The 24,483-nt window shown below is 34.4% G+C and overlaps 1 protein-coding gene across 3 annotated transcripts in view; it reads left to right on the top strand.

Moving 5' to 3' along the window:
* Positions 1 to 24,483, top strand: part of CRPPA (CDP-L-ribitol pyrophosphorylase A) — a gene marked incomplete at both ends in the record, with an annotated part of 256,119 nt that overhangs the window by 75,173 nt on the left and 156,463 nt on the right. For 2 of the 3 annotated variants that reach the window (XM_084230762.1, XM_084230760.1), the window contains 2 exons: positions 6,637 to 6,741; positions 17,307 to 17,352. In XM_084230762.1, the coding sequence (XP_084086888.1) occupies positions 6,637 to 6,741; positions 17,307 to 17,352 (151 nt within the window). The remainder of the gene's footprint in view (positions 1 to 6,636; positions 6,742 to 17,306; positions 17,353 to 24,483) is intronic. The other variant, XM_084230761.1, reaches the window with a different exon arrangement.

Below are 24,483 nucleotides of genomic sequence, written 5' to 3'. Positions count from 1 at the left end.
ACTTGGTGTTCAGAGAAAGTAAAAGGAAAGATGTTAAACCTCATAATAACTATACCCAATATTCCTGTGGAGAAAATAAAACTCTACAGTCCTCTCATTGAATAGTACTGAGTAGCTTCTCGCTACTTTTTAAACCCCATTTGGTATGGTTAAATATTTAAAGTAACCAGTATTTACCTAGACTTTATCAAAGAAGAGCCTTAAAGTATATTTCATACTCTTCATATAACTATTATGTTCTTTTAAGTAACTCTTATTTTCCATTTCTGAAAATGAAAAAAATGAGGAATAGATTAATTAACTTATCCACAGTAAACTCAACACCATCAATCAACTGTATAATATTGACATTGGTCAACTACTTCATGCAGCAATACCAGAATACACATTTCTTTGAGGTTACATGAGACATTTATGAAAACAGATCACATTCTGGGCCATAAAACATACCTAAACAAATTTAAAGCAATAGAAATCATATAACTTTTGCTATCAGAGCACAATTAAACTAGAGATCAGTAACAAAAAGATAGATGGAAAATCCTGAAATGCTTGGAGATTAAACAATATCCTTCTTAATAACACAGCCATCACATAATCTCAAGAAAAAATAAACATTTTGAGCTAAATACAAAAGAAAATACTATTGATTAAAATTTGGTGATTCAACAAAGCCATGCTTGAAGGGAAATATGTAGCATTGAAATATATTTACATTAGAAAAGAAGAAAGATCTAGTGATTAAACTTTTATGTGGGGAGATTAGAAAAAGAGAAAAAGATCATAAAATTTATAATCCATGCTAAGAAAAAAGGAGAGAAGGTACAAATTTCCTACATTAGAAATGAAATAGGAGATATCTTTATAGATTTCGTGAACATAAAAGGACAATTGAGAAGTATTGTGAACAACCTTATGTCCACAAATTTGATGATTTAGTGAAATGTATTGCTTCCTTGAGAAACAGAATCAGCCAGAATTCATACAAGTAGGCAATCTGAATAGACCAATATAAAATAAATCGAATAATTAGTTAACTTTCCAAAATGGAAAGCAATGAACACCTATGGGTTCAGTCATGAACTCTAATAAGCATTTAGGTAAGAAATTATGCCAAGTTGCTAATCTTTTGCAGAAAATGGAACCAGAGGAAGAACTTCCTCATTCTATGAGGCTATCATTTTGCAAATACCAAAACCAGTAAAGACATTTTCAGTTTTAAAACAAAAAACAAAAAACTGCATGCTGATTATTTCTTATGAACATACATGCAAATATCCTCCAAATATTAACAAACACAATCCAATAATATATACAAAGAATTCAAGACTAAAAATTAAGTTGGATTTATTCCCGACTTTTAGTCTACTTAAAATTAAGAAACCAAATTTTTATAATACATCAACAAACAGAAGAAAAAAATCAAATGATCATTTCGTTAGATGATATATTTTGACAAAATATATCACTGTTCATGATAAAAACTCCTAGCAAACTAGGATTAATCAGAACTTGCTTGAAAATGGGTGGGAGTGCATGGGGGTGGAGTCGGGGTGCGTGGGCAGGAAGAGCACAAGAAAGGGACTATGGTGATGGACTAGGGTGCGTTGGTGGTGGGAGAATTACAGTGACCATACCTGAGGGAGAAATTACTGTTACAAAATTAACAATGATTTAAAAAAGAATACTTTATCATAATAATAGCTACCAAAACCTACAGTGCACATCACACTTTATGGTGAAATCAGGAACATCGCAACTATGACCCCTCTAGCCATTCTTTTTCACTATCACTCTGGAATTTCTAGCTAATGACTAGCACAGGTAAGTACTCTGGGAAAGACATAATAAAACTGTCTGCCTTTGCTGATGACATGATTATCTCCATAGAAAATTGACATTAGTCAACAAAAAACACCTGGAATAATAAGTGATTGTTGAAAGTGCATGGATACAAGATCAATATACTGAAGTTCATTGTTTCCCTGTATACCAGCAACAGTGAATATAATTTGAAATTTGAAACATAATACAATTTATATTAGCACCAGCCCCCTCCTTTACACTGTTCACAAAAATGAACTCAAAATGTACCACAGACATAAGTGTAAAAACAAAACTTTCATCAAACTCCTAGACTATAGCAAAGAAACCTAGCTAATGAGTGTAGAGGACTGACTTTTCAGATACAATAAAGGTATTACATATGAAAGAAATAATTGATAAATTTGACTTATTTTTTTTCTCTGCAAAAGTCTTTGAGAAGACAAGTCAAACTTGACAGGCTATCTTTGTAAAAAACATCTGATAAAGTACTATTACCCCAAATATACAAAGAACTCACTACCAGAAAATGAATAACTCAAAGACCAAATATCTTTTTTTTTTTTTTAGATTTATTTATTTATACAAGAACCAGGGTACAGGCCAGATATGCAGGAGGGTGATGAGAGGATTCACCAGAGACAGAGCAGGGAACAGAACAGGCAGACTGACGAAACCACACTGCTGAGGGGAGCAGCAGGCGAGACAGGAGAGGTCTGCTGTACCATGTGGGATTCTCAACAGCTAGCAGGGATCGAACCCATGCTGCAGAGGCTGCAGACAGCTTCACAGTGCAGCACTCAATTGCCTGCACCATCAGGGAGGCCCAGGCCAAATATCTTATAAGACAAATCAACAAAGATATACAGATGCCAACTAAGCATATGAAAAGATGGTTAACATCATTTATTATTAGAAAAATGCAAATTAAAGTGAGATACTACTCCACACCTATTCAAATGGTCAAAATTCAAGACACAACACCAAATGCTGGTAAGAGTGTGGAACAACTGGAACTCTTATCCATTGTTGTTGGGAATGCAGAATGGTACATCCACAGGAAGATAGTTTAGCAGTTTCTTATAAAACTAAACATTATTACCACATGCTTCAGCAGTCATGTTGCTTAGCATTTACCCAAATTAATTGAAAAGTTATGTCCACACAAAAATCTACATGTGAATATTTATACCAGCTTTATTTATAATTGCCCAAACTTGGAAGCAATCAAATTCCCTCAATAGATGATTGCTTACATAAACTCTGGTACATTCAGACAATGGAATATTAATTCAGTATTAGAAAGAAATGATTTATTAGTCCATGAAAAGACTATGATTCTAACTATATGACATCCTGGAAAAGGCAAAACTATGGAGAAAGTAAAAAGTTTGGAGGTTGACAGAGTTTGGGGGTGGAGAGGAGGGATGAATAGGAAGAGCACAGAATTGGTGAGGCAGCAAAAATACTCTGTATGATGGACACATGCTATTATTATATATTTGAGGTAACTCATAGTATGTAGAACAGCAGGAGTGAACCCTAATGTAAATTTTGGATTCTGGGTGATAATGTTAAATCTGGTACAAGATTTTGATAGTGGGAAAGGTTGTGCATGTGTGAGTATAGGAAGTATTTGCGAAAAAAATAGCTGTATATTCTGCTCAGTTTTTCAGTAAACCCGAACTTGTCTAAAAATATCTAATAAAAATACTCAGAATAAAAAAAAAAGAGTGCATAGGAACTAAACTTTTGTTTAGACCTTGAGTGTTTCTAGAACTCTGTAGTCTGCTCTCAAACTTCATTGATCAATAGCTTTTCTGGGAGTACAAGTTTATGTTGATAATCATTACCTTAAAAAGTATGAAGAATTGTTCTATTGCTTTTCTGATTCTCACTGTTGTTATTAAGAAGTTCCAACCACTTTGAATTCCTGCTACTTTATAAGAGACTTTTGTTGTTGCTGTTAATTGTCTTTGGTGTATTTTCATCTATTAGCTTTTATATTCCCTAAGTCCTTTTAATTTGGAAATTCATGTTCTTCATTATTGCAATTAAAAAATTATTTGGTACTCTGTCTTGTTCTTCATCCTAATTTTCTCTCTACCCCTCTCCCTTCTCAATATATTGGACTTTGTGGTCAAGTCATCTAATTATCTTACTTTTTCTCTTGGATTTCTCCTATAAATTCTTTACCTTTCTGGGATTATTAAGTATATATATATTTTAATGTCATAGTTTCTGTTTCTTCCAAAATACTTTATGACCTTAGCTTTCATGTTGGAGTCTTTCCTTGGGTTTCACTTAAATCTGTGGTTCTGCTCATTTATGTGTTGAAGGCTGATTTGATTTGGTAGGTTTTCTTGACTCTGAGCTTCACATGACTGAACTAGACTGTGTACTTGGGGACCTCTGAAACAGTGTCCTCAGGACTTCTGCCTGGGGTGAATGTTATATGACACTGTTTTGGCAACAAGTTTAGAGAATTAGTTTGTATCTCTCCTGATCAGTAATAGCACTATACATCCATGCTATATAGTAACTGTTGATAATTTGTGCAGTTACACTTTCATTATTAACCTTCTTTGACTACTAGAACCTTGCTGCTCATTTTTCTGTTTGTTATATGTGTTCTTTGTTCTTTTTCTGACTGATTCTGGATTTGGTTAGCACTTTTTTTAATCACCACAATTTAGCTCATACTTTTGTTCATTGATTGTATCAAATTATAAAATACATTTAATCACTCATCTTAAAATGTTTTCACTTCATGAACAGCCTGTCATAGGTTGCTGAGGAAGAATTTGCAAATGGATATAAATTCCTACTGTGTCTGTGGCTTGGAAAGAGTTTATGTTCTCCAAGTTGCCGCCACTCAGTCTTCAGCAATCTGTTGGTATTTTTAGCTGTTATCTTCTTAACCTTTCTGTATCCAGTGTCTGTTTCTTTTGTATTCTGCCAGATGAACTGGTGTTAGCATCCCGTTGAAAGTAGCATTAGTTTTAATGCTATTTTATGTGACCATCACTTTTTCCAGTTTTCCATATCCCAGATAAAAGCAGAAATTCATCATTAATGTTTTTTAGAAACAAAATCAGAATTTAATCTTTCATTAAACATGTATTTTTGAACTAGAAAGGTTTTATTGCAAAAAATATTAAACTACCATAAATATGTTATGTTAGATTATACAATGAATAACATTTTTTTTACAATGAACGATTACTCTTTCTGTCAAGATTGCTCATCCTCTATTTTCTGTATACATTTCTTATGTCTGAGCCTTTATTTGCCATGTTTCTCATTGACCTTGGTGATTGCAGTACTGAAGAATTCATACAATTTGGTTTAGACTATTGCCTTCTCAGTTTATACACTGAGTGGTAGGCATATAATTCTCACCCAAACACCCGAGATAAAGAGAAAATTGCTGTTCTCAGTACATACTGTATGAACACTTCTAAAGTTGCCCAGGGATGGTAGATATATTGCCTCTGCAAAGAATTGGGAAAAGAGTAATTACTAGTCATCTTTGGGATTTAATTATGAATTATAGAGAATTCTGTTCACTGTACATGTATTTCACTCACATAATACTAGACAAGACATTGTGGACATTGCTAGAAATACAAAAGGAGATTTAACAAAAACTATCTTATTTGACTATAACTGCTCTTAGTGACACTATTATAAAAAAGAAAATACATAGGAAACACATAGTTTAACAGAACAGAATATAAATTAGGACTGCTCTGGTAAGTTTGAGACTGTGTATTTGATGGCTTTGTTTTCATGGCCATTAATTTCACAAAATATAACATTTATATTTTATAGCTTCTGGTACAATAAAACAGCACTGGCCAAGGGTGCTATGTGCATATTCACGTTTATTTCTTTTTTTGCATGCTTTCTTACATAGATGTACTCTTCCCAAAATGCAAATCTGCCAGATGCCTTTTGCCTTAAATCTCTTCCTCTAGTTTTACTCCTTCTTTAAAGTGGAAGTGAGAGATCATTTCTTCTGGTAGACTTTGTCTGATGCCCTCCCACAGAATTAAGTATTTTGTTCCTCTTATTACATAAAGGCCTTCTTCTGGTGCTGCATCTATGACATTCTGTTGCCAAATTATTCATTACAGAACTAGTCCCTTCTAGACTTGAGTTCTTTGAAGTCCCAGTATAAGTCTCATTTTCATATGTTGTTACTTAGTGGAGAGCTCGGACATTATAGGTACTTGGATTTTATTCAGCTAAATTATATTATGTTGATCATTTTGATGGTTCTGTATAATGATAAAAATGGCATTTATATTTTACCAGATCTCTGAGTGGCCTTTACATTTTTCTCACATTGAAAGGCTGAACTGTTTCTATGTTCAGAATAAAAAAATATAAACCTTTGAAAAAGGACATACTGGTATTTTAAATATTAAAAAATGTGACCTGAAAATATTTTGATATAGACAGAGAATTTGGGATTTATTGCCATACTTATTTATTAAATCACGTTTTTCTATGGTAATCTTTAGCCATTCCTTCAGGCATTTTAGAAATACTTTTTGAAAGGTAGCTTTGAGCAATGAAAAGAAAGTATTAACCTGACACCTGAAACTATTGAGGAAGTTCAAAACTGATGTTTGCAACATTTCTACCTTATATTTGTTTTGCTTGGGTTTTAGGGCACTGGACAATCATTTATAACCTCATTAATCAGTAGGCAATTTCTTTTGTATATGTAATTGACTATGAAATGAAAGATTTAGTTTTATTTAAAATTAAATTTTAGTCTGTTATTTTTTCTCCCCTACCCAGTGCAGTGACTATGACTTGGAATTTGGAACTGAGTGTTTGCAACTGGCCCTAAAATACTGTCACACTAAAGCCAAACTTGTGGAAGGATCACCAGACCTGTGGAAGGTAAGGGAGTTGGTATTTGGCTCTAGTCTTTTCTGTTTTTGTCATTCCTAGGGACATTCTGTAAATAGAAATATTTTGCATATTCTTAAGAAGATGGAAAAGTAATCTATAAATAATTGTTTTCATATGAAACAATATGTCCAGGAGAAAGGTAGGGGTGTATGTGTGGGCGTGTGAGTGTGTCTGCATGCATTAAAAGTGTTGAGTCTCACTGCATTTTCTGAGTCTTCAGAAAATGATATTTGTATTCCCCAGTTTCATGAAAATTTTCTTTGAGATAATTTTTCTATATAAGCTCCATGTAAGCTATAAGATTGTTCTATTTACATTTGCGGGGATTCTTTCTATATACTTACACTCTCTAAAAAGGATCCTTATACTTATCCTGATAGTAAACTGGATGGAAGATACATTCTGCTTCCCATAATAGCAACATTTCATTCTAGGCCTTGGAATGAATTTACCTGGCTTGAGTAATATCTGCCACAGTTCTGACCCATGGGTTAGGTGGCTGGGTAAGGTTTCCCCCATAAAGAATTGTTTTTCTGTGTCAAAAAAAGGCCCAAATCTTCTAGTGGCAATTTTTTTTTTTTTTTTGAGGGAATGGAGTGGTTTTGGCATTATCATGGTACTGCTTACTGTTGAGACGTAGGATGTTTTGGAGTTTGATGCTCTCTTGTTTCATTAGGGAGAAATGTGTTGAACAGTATGCTACTTCATGATTTTGAAGTAAGTATTGCTGCTTTTGAGATAATGGATGTAATATTTTTAAAGCATCCACCTGAATATGATTAGTAAAGATCCATCGTAATTATAAAATTACATGAATATAGAAACATATCTTCTCATTGATTGCAAAACAAAAAAGAAAGCCATGAATTGATTAGGTATTTTTTTAGAGCAATATGACGAGCCTTGCTGCATGCTAAGATGTTCTCAGAATATACTTGCTGAATTTTAAGATTCCAGATATTGACATGCCTTGGATTATTGCCTGGTAGAGAAGATTCATACCAAATTGCTCATTAATGGACATCCAAGTGTCACCAACCCAGAAAGAAAGCACTGTAATCATTTTGTTTATCATTTTCTATGTATGGCTCAGATGGTGTTACATAAAATAACTGTGGAGTTTTGGTAGTTAACCAATTGCATGTTTTGTTAAAGATCCTTACTCAGATCTCACTAGACTTCCCTTTGATTATCTGCTAGACTTAATTTGAAGACTCAGTTAAAAATAAAAAATAAAAGAAAACTCCGAGATGTTGTATTATTTCTCATATATCAGTGCTCTCTGGTGTCATTGTTACATCTTCAGATGTGTTGTGTTATTATTTACCTCTTGTGGATATTCTGAACCTTCAACCAAGTTATGAGAACACTGAATCCTAATCACTAGACCACCAGGGAGCATCATCCTTTGTTGAACTTGAAGAGCACCCTGACGTCTACAGATGAAAGAGAAGCTGCATATTGTTCTTTGAATTTTCCACTCCATCTTCATGAGTTCATTTCAGTGTTTTGTTCTTTTTTTTTTTTTAAATTCTCATATTTCACTGCTTCCTTTAACAACACAGTGTTAGTTCTCAGATACTTCTTGGCATTTTGCTTCCCTTTAAAGTGAGACAAATGCCAGGGCACTGAGACTGTGATTGGCCTTTCCAAAGTGCTTCTCTTTGTTCTCTTGGTGACTCACGTCAAACATTCATGCTATTGTAGTTTGAGCTGTGTACCTATCCTTGCTCTCTGCCAAAGGTATGCTCAAGTCCTAACTGCTTGCACCTGTGAATGTCATCTTTTCATTATATGAAAAGACTTTGCAGACCTAATGAAGTTAAAAATGAGGTCTTATTAGCATAGGGTTGCCCCGTATCAGTATCTGAGAACTGAAGAGATATACAGATAAAAGGAAAATGCCAAAAAAGGGAAAATACCAATGACAATGCAGGCAGAATTGGGGTGAAGTTACTTACAAGCAAAGAAAAACCAAGATAGCTAGCAACCACAAGGAACTTCAGAAGAGGCTGGAAAGAATTCTTCCCTAAATGCTTCAGAGGGAGCTTGGTCTTGCCAACACCTGGATTTTAGACTTTTAGCCCCCAGGAGTGTGAAGCAGTAAATTTCTGTTGTGTTTTTTTTTTTTTTCACCCTCCTCCCCCCTTTTTAATAGCCAAGTAGTGTTCCATTGTGTATGTATACCTCATTTTCTTGACATTCGCCCCTTGCATGATGTATGATGTGCAAATATCTCTTCCCATATAGGGTGTCTTTTATTTCTAATGGTAGTTTCTTTTGATGTGTAGTTTTTTCAACTTCAATGTAGTACCATTTTTTTTTGTTTGTTTCAATTTCCACTACTTTGATGTCAAGTCCCCATTGACATCTTTAAATTTAATGTCTCAAATTGTCCTGCCAATGTTTTTTCCTTTGTATTTTATGGTCTGGAGACTTAGATTCAAGTCTTTAATCCATTTTCAATATTTTTTGTGTGTTTGGTATGAGATAGTGGTCTAACTTCATTCTTTTGTATATGGCTATCCAGTTTTCCCAGCACCATTTTTGAGAGGCTTTCATTTCTCCAATGTATTCTTTGGACTTCTTTGTCTTTATCTACTCTCCATATCAATGTGGGCTTATTAGTAGGCTCTTGATTCTATTCTGTTGATCTGTGTATCTATTTTTATTCTAATACCACCTACTTTGATTACTGAAGCTTTGTAATATACTTTGATGTCTTGGGTGTGATACTTCTGCTCTTATATTTTTTTGTGTGTCAGGATTGCTCTGGCTATTTGGAGTCTTTTATGGCTCCATATAAATTTAAGTCATTTTTGTTGCAATTTTTTGAATAATGCCATTGAAACTTTTTTTTTAAAGATTTATTTATTTATTTATACAAGCGCTGGGTACAGTCAGAAGCGTGGGAGGGTGAGGAAATTTACCAGAGCCAGAGCGGGGAACAGAATAGGCAGACTGACGAAATACACTGCTGAGGGGAGCAGCGGGCGTGGCAGGAGAGGTCTGTCGCGCCATGTGGGACCCTTGCCGGCGGCCGGGGATTGAACCGGCACTGCAGATGCTGTGGGCAGCTTTGCAGCCCAGTGCTCTACCGCTGCGCCACCTGGGGAGGCCCCCATTGAAACTTTGATGGGGAGTGCAATGATTTTATTACTTTAGGCAAGAGGGTTATTTTAACAATATTAATTCTGATCCATGAGCATGAATATCATTTTATTTCCTTGTTTCATCTAATTCCTTTAGCAACATGCAGTAGTTTTCATTAAATAGGTCTTTCACCTCCTTCATTAGGTTTATTCCTCGGTATTTATTTCATTTTGTTACTAAATTAAATGGGATAGTTTCCTTGATTTCTTTCTCTCCTATTATAGTTCATTGTTTTCATATAAGAATGTGACTTTTTTTGTGTATTTATTGTGTAGCCTACTTTACTGATTTATTGTTCCTAATATTTTTAGTGGACTCTTTGGGGTTTTATTGTGTATATTTTCATGTCATCTGCAAATATTGAAAAAGTTGTGCTTTTCCTATTTGATTTCTTTGTACTGATATAACATTCCCTTGCCTAATTGCTCCTACTAAGACTTCCAATACTTTGTTGAATAGTAGTGTTGAAAGTGAACATCGTTATCTTGTACGTGATCTTAGAGGAAAATATTGCAGTTTTCACCATTGAGTATGATGTTAGCTGTCTGACACATATGGCCTTTATTACATTGAAGTATGTTCCTTCTATCCCCAATTTTTGAGAGTTTTTATTGTAAATGGATTTTGAATCATATCAAATGGTTTCTCTTTATTGGCTTATAGGATCATATGATTTTTATCTTTACTTTTGTTGATAAGGTGAATGACATTGATTCATTTACAGATGTTGGCACAACTGTGTGTTCCTGTAGTAAGTCCCATTTGGTCAAGATATATTGTTTAATTTGGTTTGCTAAGATTTTGTTGAGGATTTTTATATTAGTATTCATCAGGGATATTGATCTGTTGTGTTATTTTTTGGAATGTCCTTGCCTGCATTTGTGTTGTCCTCATAAAATGTTTGTAGGTATTCCCTCTTCCTTAATTTTTTGAAACATTTTGAGAAGGTTGGTAATAGTTTATTTTATCTTTGCAGGTTTGGTAGAACTCATTGGTAAAACCATCTAGTCCTGGGTATTTGATTTTTTGAAAATGTGATCATTATTTAAATTTTCTTTGCTTGTAGTTGTAATTGTTCTGGTAAGTTTTTTAATGTCTTCCTGATTCAGTCTTGGGAGGTCAGCTAAGAACTTGTCCATTTATTCTCGGTTATCCAATTCATTGGATAAGATATACATTCTTGGTGGTGCAAGGGGTAAGTCTCAGCACTATGAAGCTATCAGCAGCCACTGCAGCATGAGTTCAATCTCTAGCCGGGGATCTAACCCACAGGGCAGGGCATGCCTCTCCTATCTCTTCTGCTGCTCCCCTCAGCAGTGTATTTCAGTAGATCTACCTGTTCTGCTCCCCACTCTGTCTCTGGTGAATCCTCTCACCCCCTCCTCCCCTCCGCTCCTCTGGCCTACAACTCAGTTCTAGTATGCATAAATAAACAAAATAAATCTTTTAAAAAAGATGTACATTGTAGTCCCATGTAATTCTCTTCATTCTGAATTGTCTGTTGCAATTTATCTTTCATTTATGAATCTGTTTATTAGCATTTCCTCTCTTTTTATTTGTTTGTCTATTTTCTTTTCAAAGAACTAGCTTTTGGGTTCATTGACCTCTTGGACGGTTTTTGATTTCTACTTTATTTTTGCTCTTGTATTATTTTCTTCCTTCTGATGTCTTTTGGTTTTGTTTGTTTTTCTTTTTCTAGTTCCTTAAGGTGCAGGGGTAGACTATTTGAGATCTTTCTTTCTTGAATAGGTTTTTGTTTCCATATACTTGCCCTCTTAAGACTGCTTTTGCTCAGCTCAGTAGGTTCTTGTAGCACAAATCTTCATCTTGGTTTATCTCCAGGTAATTTTTCATTTCCTCACACTCCCAGGGGTTTTTGAATAGTCTTTTATTTATTTTCACATAATTGAGGTTTTTCCCACTTTCTTTATGTGATTGCTTTCTAATTTGATACCATTTTGATCAGAGAAGATACTTGATGTGATTTCATTATTCATGAATTTATTCACAGTTGTTTTGTGATGCAACATGTGATCTATCCTGGAGAATGCCCCATGTGCACTTAAGAAGAATGTATACTTAACTTTCTTGGGGTGCAATGTCTAATGTCTATTAAACCTATGTAGTCTGATTTCTCACTTAGGCGGTTACTTTTGATTTTCTTTGGTTGATTTTTCTGTTAATGAAAGTGGGATATTGAAGTCTCCAACTACTATTTTGTTACTTCAAATGTCTGTTTTTATATTGTTAATAGTTGCATTATATATTTTGATCATCCTTTGTGTGTTGCATATGTATTTGCGAGTGTTATGTCCTCCTGAGGTATTGTCCTCATAATCATCATATAGATTCAGTCTGTTTCTTTTCCTTTTGTAGCTGTATGTCTGTTTTATTTGATATAAGTATGGCTTTGCCTGGATACAGACCCAACTCTGCTTTCTGTATGCTGGAAGTGACCACCCGTAGGTAGTAGTGGTCCTAAGGAGTGGTCAAAGGGTAATTCAGGCCAGTGAATTATCTTTGTTCTTTTTACTGTGGACCCAGCCTAACTTGTGGGGTGTACTCCAGATCCTCTGCACAAGTTTCCCAACAGCCAAACGTGTGAGTACTACACCATTAAGCTCTCCCCTCTCCAGGGCTCCTTGCTGAGCTGCCAGCCCCATTCTTGAATCCTCTTTCCCAAACCACAACATCCTACCTTTTCTTTCCACCTACATCCTGTCCTATGAAGTGTGATTGTCTGATGTCCAAGGGATGTTCTTGTATCACTTGAATCCACGGGACTCTCTGGGTATAGTATCCTTCTAAATATTAGATAATCTTGGAAACAAAAAAGGAGCCACTTATTTCACCATCTTGATCTTTTTCCTATTTAATCTCTTTTGATGACATTGTATGACTTGTTTGTCTTTAATATAGGACTCTAATTAAGTTTTGTGCTCATTTTTTATATGAATAAAGAGTATTTCATTTGCTGTTCAGATAAAAGCAATGGGATGTATACTTTGAAATTAATGTTCTGATTCTATATTAATTCCAAAGATGCTGCCATTTAAAAAAATACAGCTCTAAAATAAAATATTTATTACAATTCTTCTAAAACTGTTAGTGTGCTCAGATATCTGGGCCAATTACCTGGAACATGGTTCAGAAATCTGAAGGAGTAATGACACATTTGGACATAATGAAGAAAACTTTCACTACTGTACAACAAGGGAGTAAAGCAAAGGAGAGGTATTCAATATGGAGCAGAATCCTTTTTTTTAAATATTTATTTATTATATGCATACAAGAACTGGGGTACATGCCAGAGATGTGGAGGGTGAGAGGATTCACCAGAGACAGAATGGGGAGCAGAACAGGCAGTCTGACTGAAAACACTGCTGAGGGGAGCAGCGGGCACATCAGGAGAGGTCTGCTGCGCCATGTGGGTATCTCCCTGCCTGGCTGGGGATCAAACTCGTGTTGCAGAGGCTGCAAAAGCTTGACAGTGCTTAACTCCTTGTGCCACCAGGGAGGTCCAGAGCAGAATTCTTTCCCCTGCCTCTTAGAAGTCAGGAGTTTCATTCCAGTAATGGTGTAAAGGGTGAGTACAAATTTCTCAGGACTTATGCAAGGTAGAGGACATATCTAGCAATTACCAAGAGCAGAAGGGCATACCATTTATTTCTGTGAATAGGCATTGGCTCTCATGCTTTCCCTGAGTGGCTATGCTTTGGCATGCCTTAGTGAACATAGTCTTAAATGGATGAAATTTTATCTAGTCTACACATCAGAACTTCACTTCCTTTAATTTGTATCATATTTTGTCCCAATATACTTAAATTCTTTGTTGCTTACTACACTATACAGATCTAATTGAACAGACTTCTTGTTTCTAAATGTTAAAATCATTCTCAAGGCATAATAAAAGATTTACAACCAGTTGGTGAGGAAATACAACAATTATGTTACATTGTCTGAAAGTGGTTCTTTTGGAGGAGTGTCTAGTCTGCAGTGTTTGATTCATCACACTATTAGTGGAATGTCTGGCTTTTAAGAATTCCTTTTGATCGAAGCTATATATTTTTTTAAATCCAAGTAGTCTAGCATCTTTGTTAAAAAGAAAAGAATCAAAATAGTCTCTTTTTAATATTAAAAATAAAACGTGGTGACATTTCTTTTTAGAGGTTTTCATCTAATTATCCAATCTAGTGAAAAAAAAATTTCTAGATGGAAATATTTGATGAAATGAAGATGAAAATAATAAACTATTTCCCGACATCTACATTTACATCTATTAAACATTCTATTTTTTTTTGACCCAACATTGGTTTACAACACTGTGCTTGCTTTAGGAGAACAGGTTTACACCTCCTCAGATGTGTGTCACCACACTATAAACCACCATCAAAACAACCATAGTGCTTTACTATAGATCATTGCACTCCCTTCCTCCACCTCAGTAGCCTCAGTTCTGCAGTCATATTTCTAGGGATTTGTCTTGTTTTTCTTTATCCAAATAGGAGTGAAATCCTCCAGTATTTGTTTTTATCTGACTAATTTCACTTAGCATAATAGCTTATAGTTCCATCCATTTTTTTGTCATTATGGCAAGAGTTTATCTTTTTTTTTTAAATTTCTTTTTACAGTAAGTAGTGTGTTCTCTTGTGTATATGTACCCCACCACATCTTTATAATCTGTTCCCCTATCATTGGGCACTTACGTTGTTCCCTTACCTTGGCTGTTGTCAGTGGTGCTACAGTGAACATAGGAATGCATATATTCCTTTCATCTAGTATTTGCATTCTTTACTTAGATACTTGGGAGTAGAATTGATAGATCATATCATAGATGTATTTTTAGTATTTTGAGGAACCTTTATATTATTTTCCATGGGGGCTGGACCAGTATATAGTCCCACTAACAGTGTATGAGGTTTCCTTTTTCTCTACATCCTTGCCTACACACACACACACACACACACACTATATTATATATATATATATATATATATATATATATACATTATATGATCTATTCTCACAGGAGTAAATTTGTATCTCATTCTAGTTTTGAATTGCATCATCCTGATAATAGGTGATGTTGAACATTTTTTTTTCACTTTTCATTATCCATCTATATGTCTTTTTTGTAGAAGTATCTTTTTTAACCTTTCTGCTCATTTTTGATTGGGTTCTTTGTATACTTTTTATTGAGTTCTATGACTTCTTTGTAGTGTTCGGATGTCAGCCCTTTGTCAGATGTTTGATATGTAAATATTTTCTCCCATTTCATTTAACATTTTATATCATCAGCATTTAAATGTTTCTGGCTTTCTTCTAATTATTGGAGTTCCTCTTTCATTCTCTTATGAGGTGAAAGATGGGAGAACGTTATAGTTTCACTTACGGGGAGGGCCAACTAGACTTGGCTCTAAAGTCCTTTTCATTCATTATTTTGATTTTCTACCCAGAGCACTATGAAGTAGGTATGATTGACTCCTCTAAAACTCGCCTACGATAGCTGAGAATCCTAACCTAAGAGTGAGGAGATGCTATCCTACTGGTTCTCAACTTGAGGTTTCTCTTCTATGGAATTTTTAAATTAAGCACTTAGATGAAATGTTGTACAGAAGCACAGTCAAATAAAATGGAGAAAAACTAAGCCACACTAGGGTTATTGGCAGATGTGAGGCTTGGAACCTCAGCTGTGCAGAGCTCCTCCACTGGTCTTTAGGTGGCCCCTGAGTCTTTAATTAGCACAACATGGAAAACCGGTACATCAGAGGATTAAAGCTCTCTTCCATTATTACAGGGCTGATTTTTTAAAAAAGGAATTATTTTCCATAATAACGTATTGTGCAAGGTCAAAAGAAAACTACAGATGTTGCTGACAGAAGAAAATCTATTTCAAAACTGATTATTAAACTGTTTTTAAAATTAAAAATAAGGAAAGGACAACCCATATTACCGTAAAGTTTGAAAGAAAAAGAATAGTTCATCAATTCAGAATTACAACATTTTCCAGTAGTATTCTCTTTGAACTGTTAGTTTTATTTAGAAAAAAAGACTCTTTTAAAATCCAATCCTTAACAAGTTTGTCAGAAATGCTCTGTAGTTTGCTTTATTCAATGTTCATTGAAGTGTTCTTGTGTTCAATAAGGTTTTATCTAGAAAATAAAAATAAAAAAAGAACAAAAAAGACAATCTGTGTATAGGATGTTTCCACAGCCTATAGGTCCAAGTAAACCAAAAGACTGGCGTTTCCTTCTGGCTTATGGAATTAATTACTCAATATTAGTTAATATTCTTAATATTAAAATAACTTTAGGTAATAAAAACACATACCTTACTTGTAAAACTTGACTCTAATGCAAAAACCTTAAGTCTTAAAACTATGCTAGAAAAAGCATTTAATATTTGAGACTAATTTTTCTTTAACTCTATAAGCCCATCATTAAAATCTATTTGAAAATAAGAATATGTTTTCTTACAATTTTATTTTTAATTTAGAATGCAGTTTTATCCCTCAAAACATCAAATAATAAAGAATTATGGTGACTAGACATCTTCCCTTATTTTCTGTTTTAAGTTTACTGTATATAGTAAAAATTTTTATAAAACCAATTATTTTCTCATTAAATGGCAAATATTAATGAAACCTGACTTCAATACAAAGTTAACTTTGAACTTTCAAGATATAACTTTGGACTGTAATGTATAATTTTGGAATAGGATTTACCTGCCAGGATAATATCATGGCAGGGAAATTTTTGGGGAGGTAGACTGAGTCACTTGGGGTGAACAGAGTCTCTGTATAAGTAAAGTTAGGAGCTAATCTGGGGGGGAAAAGTCCCAAATTATAGTCGTGGAAAGGTACTAATTTGGTGAATATTTCTTAAAGTGGGTTTTCATGATGATACCTTGGCTCTCTCTATAAGAGCTATGTATTGTGTAAATCTTATACTCAGTTCAGAAGAAATTCCCTCTTAATGTGAAATGACCTTGTAGAATGACCTCATTTCAACTTAAAGTGCAGTTAGTGATTTTTGTTGTAAAAGTATTTCTACCTATTTCTCTTCCTTCATAAAATTTTTCTTTTAAATAATCATTCTAATACTTTAATTTGAACACTACCACAATTTCTTTGGTATAATATTTATTATGTTAATATGATTTAGGTATCTACTGACACGTAGTATCTCAGTTTGTCCAAAGATTTAGAAACAAATCTTTAGTCATTTATAGAAATTCAGTATCTTTTTTCTGTGAGTCGCTGCTGTTGTTATAATTTAGAAATTGTCAGTATTATGTGTTTATAGTTTCTCTAAAACCAAGAATTTCCTTGGGGGCATACTTTATTGCTTTCACATTCTTTCCTGCTCTGTTAAGTCTAATGAGGTTTATCTGTCCTTTAGGTGACCTACAAACGAGATTTGTTTGCAGCTGAATCGATTATTAAAGGTATGTTTGGCCTTGTGACTGTCTGTTCCTGTGTTTAAAAAATGTAAGCCAGTTCAGAGTTTCTCATGACATTCTAAGTCCCAGCAATCTCAGAATTATAAATGCCTGTAGGCCATGGAGGTCTGTGATTTGCTTTTTTTCTGAAAAATAATTACATTTTATTTTGTGTTTCCTGCTTGTGAAATATCACTTATTACAATTTATGTCACATTGGTTTTAGTTTTTATGAAGGAAATACTTTATTAATTTGGGAGAAGTAAAGGATATTGACACTAGAAATAAAATAGAAATAAAATGGATTTTAATGAATATATAAAGATACTATATTTATTTTTAGTATTAAGAGGACTGTTCCTTTAACCCCCAACACTGTCAAATTAGTACATTAGAGAGTAGTTCCCATATGTAGAGGCAGGACCACAGGGCAGGTTTTCCTAATATCCAGCAGACCGGGTAAAAGAGGAGTCAGAGTCCTAAGTGGTTTTTTGCAGGTTTTTATTGGGATTTACCAGGTACACAGCAGGCGGGGGCACTGGGGGCCGGGAGGCTGGCAGGCCTCCCTTCCCCCAGCAAGTCTTTACTCTTTCTGGGCTCTCCGGCGTTCTCTCTGCTTCTCTGCTCTTGGCTTCTCTTTCAGCTTCTGCTGGCGTCCCCGTGATGCCGCCCTTAGAAGCCCAGTCTCAGCCCAGTTGAATCCCAACTACCTATGCCCACACCCTACTCCAGGTGCCCGCCATCAGGCATGCATTCAGGACCGCAAGGATCCATCATCTATCCTGATGGCGGGAGGGCAGAAAAGCCTGATGTTTTTCCTTACCCTACACCATATGAGTGAAATTTTTTTCCTAAGGAGTGGAGAAATTAGACTGGATGGTTATTTAATTCTTTTTATTTCTCACAAAGACTGCATTTTTTTCTCATTTTAGATATTACACGTGATAATCCCTTTCTTGTTTTTCATATCTATGATTCATAGATCCTGCTACACAGAAGTAGTTTATTTAATAATCGACACATTTATTAATGTGCATGATGTCGTACTAGGATTGTAATGTGGATGCACATGAGATATTCATTCTGTGTATTTTCAGCCTCTGTGATTTAAAGTAGAGCGTCTGAACCCCAGCACTATTGGCATTTTCAACCTAGTGACTTTCGTAAGGGGACTATTCTGTGCACTGTAGGTGGTTTAGCAGTATATCAGGCCTCTACTTGCTTGTTCAAGACTAGCTCAACCTCCCTCCCCTCCCCCTGGAGTGACATCAAAGATGTCTCCTGACAGAACCACTGTTTTAAACATACAGTCCTAGCAAGAGCACAATCCTGAAGCAAGTGTGGTGTTTTACAATCTGTTAGTAACTGACTCCTTAGAAAATAGGTGAAGAGTAGAACTGTGTGCTCAGGCTTTCATTGAGAAGTAAACTTCTAAATTCAGATGTTGATTGAAGTTGAAAGAAATGCTGAATCTGAATTTTGAATGGATCTAGTTTACTCTGAAATTTTGAGAAAACCGATTCAAAAATTAGTTCACATTCTAAAATTGAAATTGTTTCTCTGGTCATGATGTACTTTGTACTTTTAATTTACCCTCAAATTTTTGCACTTCAAGAATATTGTATTTCAAGTCATTAATGTACTATAATTTGTGCATCTCTGTATCTGTATGTAGACAAATCATCTATAACTATAAATCAGAATGTTGAAGTGGATTCACATATAAGCCAGGCCATGTGTAAACATCACTCTGGAGAAGTTTGCTAAGCCATGATATGGTTGGTTACATTCTCAACACAAAGAAATACAAAGCTTGGTTTGGTTTCTTGTAAAGTCATCTCTGTTACCTAGTTAAAATGGAAATGATTTATTTTGTAAATAGTTGGTGAGTGGTTCAACTGAGGAGTCTGTACATTTCAATACTTTGCTTACATGTTTTGGATGCAGTTTTCTTATATAAAAACCTGATTTTTGGTGTAATTGTAGGGGCTGTTTTGAAAATTGCAGATACATTGTTTTTCTTATTTAGTAAGAGATGTTCTGATATGCTTTTTAGGTGCTATTTTATTTTTTAGGTGCTATAACTATCTTTTTTGTTGTATTTTTTTTAAAGTTTATTTATGCATGCAAGAGCTGGGGTACAGGCCAGAGGCATGGGGTGGAGGGTGAGAGGATTCACCAGAGAGAGAGTGGGGAACAGAACAGGAAGATTGACCAAAGTACACTGCTGAGGGGAGCAGCGGGCGAGTCAGGAGAGATCTGCTCACCACATGGGTTGCTCTTTGGCTGACCAGGAATCGAACTTGTGCTGCAGTGGCTGCCGCAAGCTGCATAGGTTGTGTCTTAACCCTTGCGCCACCAGGGAGGCCCCTGTTGTGTTATTTTTTATTTAACTTTAGTTTACAGCACTGTATTGGAGGTATGGCATTACACAGCCTGAGATACATGTCACTACACTGTACCTACCACCAAGGTACCCACAGTCTTCCACCAGAGTCCTTAAGATCCTATCCCTTTGTTTTCCATGGCCACCCTCTAGCTCTGGTAACCTCAGTTCCACAGTCTGATTTCTAGAGTTTGTTTTGTTTTAGTTTTCTCCTTTCCTTTGTTTTAGTATTCTGCCTTTTTTCTTAGGGAAAGGAATGTGTCTGACTGGATTGTAAACAACTGATTTAGATCAATCTCTGAAGCTTACTTCTGCTCTAGGGCTTGCATTTCTAATAAATATGAGGTGATTCTGATGATTCTCATGTACATTGAGGACCACTGCTGTGGGGCTTTCCTACAGTACTGTGGGCCTCTTGGCCATCAGCATAGTGATTACCTGGGACCTTCAATGCAGAATGCAGTTTGTATTTAACAAAAACTGGCTGAGTAGCTTATAGGTTTAATTCCTCTGGGCTGCACTTCAGTCTTTCTATGGGTCATTTTCTATCTAAATAATAGCTTTATTGCATTAAGATCTTGAAATCTTACTGTGCTCTACTAGCTCCATATGCGTGTTTACTAAACCGAGATTACTACCTGCCTGTTTGACTGACATGAATACTATTTTTGAGGTCTTGATAACAGAAATACCCTTGGACATAGGACAAAAAACTCCTAAATTGTTCAAAAATAAAATTACCAAATATATATATGGGAAGCCAACTATCTGAGCTATATATTCACTTGTTTGCCTACTAAATATCAGAAGTATTTTATTAGGCACTATTATTCTGCAGTATTTATTGAGTACTTAATTTGTGCTGGACATCATTTAAGGCATTTTATGTATATTGACTTTTGCTTTTCCAAGAATCAATGATATAAGTAGAGTTATTGATTTTATATTATTAAATATTCAGAGGTTCTAAGCAAATACTAATTTATGGATAGAAAATTTTTAACTGTAAACATTTTTAACTGTAAAACTACCTTAGGTAGTTTACTTCTTCATAGAATTATTTTCTTTTATCTTAAGCAGAAATTGTTCACATCCCTTACTCTGAAATATTTAGATTATATGTGTGATGGAATTTCAAATGCTTTGTATTTTCAGAAACTAATGTGGTATGTCATATATTATGCCCCATTACCAGTGGGATTTGAAACCTCAAGATGAAATGAAACTTGTAATATGTGACTATTTATTTGTGATGCAAGAGTAATGTTTATAGAGTTTCTAGCTAGCTCAAATTCAGAATTGATATGTTGCACTACATTTATATATGAATTTTTTTTTTTTTTTGGTTTTAAGAACTTTTTGGATTTCATCTTTGCCCATAGCTTGGTGTGACCTCTTTTAGATTGTGAATCAGTCGAGACGGAAGAATACCTATTTTTTCTTCTTTATCTTCTACTATTGAGCTGAACTGAATTGACTTATATGGTTAAAGGTTTTGCTACATTTTCTTCCTTAGAATCTGAGGGCCTTAATTTATGGAAATAGGTGAACCTTGCCTCTCACCTTACCAATCTACCTGTTTGCACAATTGTATATTGGGCTCCATTTAATCTATTCCTATATCAAATGTCTTTATTATTTTCTTTTAAAATATGGACATATAATATTTGGATATTTCCACTTTTTTCAAGGCTTAAAACCAGGACTGGCAGCACATGACTCTCATGACAGACACTTTCTATCCATTATCCCATTTGCTCTTTACAATAAACCCAGATCTCACTTAGTCTGACTCTTCTAAATGTGGCCACTTTGTACTTCTGAGTCATGCAGCTATTCATGCTGACTCTGGAGTTGATACTGCACTTAATTTCTCTCTTTTGGAGGGCCTAGCACATGGTTTATCAAATTCAGCCTGCCTGAACTCATTCTATTAGGCTAAAACTGTAACTTCAGCTGACCTGATAAAGAAGGATCACACAATGGAGAATGAGATAGTACATCCCAGTACTATGTTAAGGATACAGTATAGTCTCTAAAAAGTGTGGGAAAAATTGAAATGACACATTTCTAGACATGCCCAGAGAATGAGTCAAAATAAAAATTAAAAATCCTAACAGTGGTTTTAAAGTGATGGTTAGGTACTCTTTCCTTTCCTTTTTAAATTCTGGTAGTTGGATGTTAGGGACCCTCAAGTATTTTTCTGAGATGGACCTTTTTGTTCATGCTGTGATAGGAGTGCTTAGTATTCTGTAAGTTTCCCTTCCTGAAACTTCTTTTTCATTTGAATACCAATTACTGCTGATCAACTAATTGCATTTTGATGTAACTATTTTCTTGTTTACTTTTTTTTTCAGACTCTATAAAACATTTTTTTTAATGAATAGCTTGTCTTGCAAGAGCATTTTGTACTCCCAAATTTATGTGTTCCTGGGACAGCATATATATTTTGGTTCATTTTAATTTATCTTCAAGTTGATATCTTTTGATTTGGTTGTAACTAACTTCAGGCAAACTTTTGACTAGACTGCCCAAATTGTGATTTATAATAAGTCTTGAATCTCACTTTTAATTTATGTTGCCAGATAAGTCTTATTTTTCACTTTAATGCTGGTCTGCTTACCTAGATTGCCATTTATAGTGAACTGTTCAATAATAGGAAATCTTTATATAAAGTAGTGCTTTCATATTTGTTTTTCATACGGTCATCTTTATTGAAAAATATTGTTAATCACAAATTTACTGCTATAACATTATATGACAAATGATTCTTAATATTCTTTTTTTCTGAAGTGGAAAGTTGGATTTGTTCGTTGTTCTTTGATGTTTAACCCTTTGATGTTTCCACTGTGGGTGAAATTTAAAATAAACTTTTCTAGGAATTAACTGGTGTGATGAGACATTGGGCTTACTGATCAGTTTGTAAACAGCGACTTTAACAATGAGGTATTGTACTTTTGTCACGCAGACTGGTTGAGCCCACCCAAGCCTGCTGCATGCTGAGACCTACCCAAACTACCAAAGTGGTAACAGATGCCAGTGGTAACATACTTTATCTAGATTTACATAAGCCATATAAACAGTCCCAATCCACAATCGACTTAATATGCTGACCATATCCTGGCAAAAAGGATAGCAATATTCTAAAATTTTCTAAGAAGAAAAACCCCTATGGAATTTCTAAATATAAGATTACTTTTGTTTTCTAGCATCATCCTTCATCAAACATTTTAATTAATATTTTGATTAAATAGTGTTTTTTAAAAAATATTTGCTTTCCCATTAATGTTTATAGAAACCCAAGTAAACTTGTGCTGTATAAAGTGTCTTATGGTGCTTCTTTTCATAGAGTGGTTTATATATAAGTCAAAAACTATTAAAATTTAAAATTATTTCATTTTGAACCAATTAATATTAGTTAAATCAATTTATATTGATGTTCATATAAAATTTATCTTTTCCTAGTCACTGATATATTTTCCATTTGTTGAGCACTTTATTTTTTTTTTAAATAAATTTTATTTTTATATTCACCATACAATTGCAACCCCCTTATTTTGACCCCAATCCCTCCCCTCTGCCCCCCATCCACCATAGAGTGTCTCTGGTTCATAGTTTTTTGTTGATTTTGATTTTCACTTTCTTATAGTTATTCATTTTCCTGGTCCCTTATTTAAGTTTTCTAGATTCCTGCTATGAGTGAGACCATCCGGTATTTTCCTTTTTCTTTCTGGCTTATTTCGCTGAGCATGATCCCTTCCAGCACCATCCATGTTGCTGCAAATTGCATGTGTTTATCTTTTTTGAATGCTGAGTAATATTCCATGGTGTATATGGACCATATCTTCTTGATCAAGTCATCTATTTTGGGGCATTTGGGTTGTTTCCACAGCTTAGCTATTGTGAACAGTTGTTGAGCACTTTATTTTAAAGAAAATTAATTAAATTTGAGTTTTTGGAACTGCCTCATATTTCAGAAAATATCGTAAATCAGAAAATCCTTTCTTTTTAAATATCAGTGAATCAGGTGGATTTTTTTCAATGTTAAGTATTTATTAACAAACTGTAAATCTTGATGTGCCTGCTTTTCTATGTGTTATATAGTTAAAAAAATATACTAGTAGGAAAGCAATTGAATCCTTTTGTGCTTATACATTGAAAGTAGCTGAATACTTTTAAATTGGCTTTGAATGAAAGAAATAAAATAAAATCACATGTGAATAAAATTGATTCAGTGCTAATGAGAAATAGGAAAACTCATTATGTTACAGTGTGTTTTATGTAGATGAAGAAACTAATGCCTTAATTTTTTAGTGATCCTTGAACATTTTTATTTAAAATCATGACATTTTAAATGCAAAGTATTTTTGAATATTTTAAATCAAGTTGAAAAGATGAGAAAGTTTAAATCAGGTTTTCTACATCTGTAACTGGACAATGTTTTGCATCTGTGGTATTTCCTCATCAGGTTTTTGTTGTTAAATACCCAGTGATGGCGCCATTTATGTTATTAACCATGCTTTTTGGACAATGCAAAGTGACAGCTAAGATTTACATAGAAACTGTAATTTTTGATGTTTTTGGCTTTTGACTATGATACTTCATTTTCCAAATTTTCACATAAATACCATAACTTCTTTGTACATAATATAGTTTTTGTTCTTCACTCTTTTGAAAATAGTACTGTTACTGTATCTTACGCGAATCTGTAAGAACACTTGCGTCAAACTTTAATTAGTAAGCAAAGGAAA

The sequence above is a fragment of the Talpa europaea genome (genome assembly GCF_964194135.1).
Source record: "Talpa europaea genome assembly, chromosome: 3".
In the NCBI taxonomy this organism is placed as follows: Eukaryota; Metazoa; Chordata; class Mammalia; order Eulipotyphla; family Talpidae; genus Talpa; species Talpa europaea.
The sequence above is the reverse complement of the archived record's forward strand: the minus strand, read 5'-3'. Positions and strand labels throughout refer to the sequence as shown.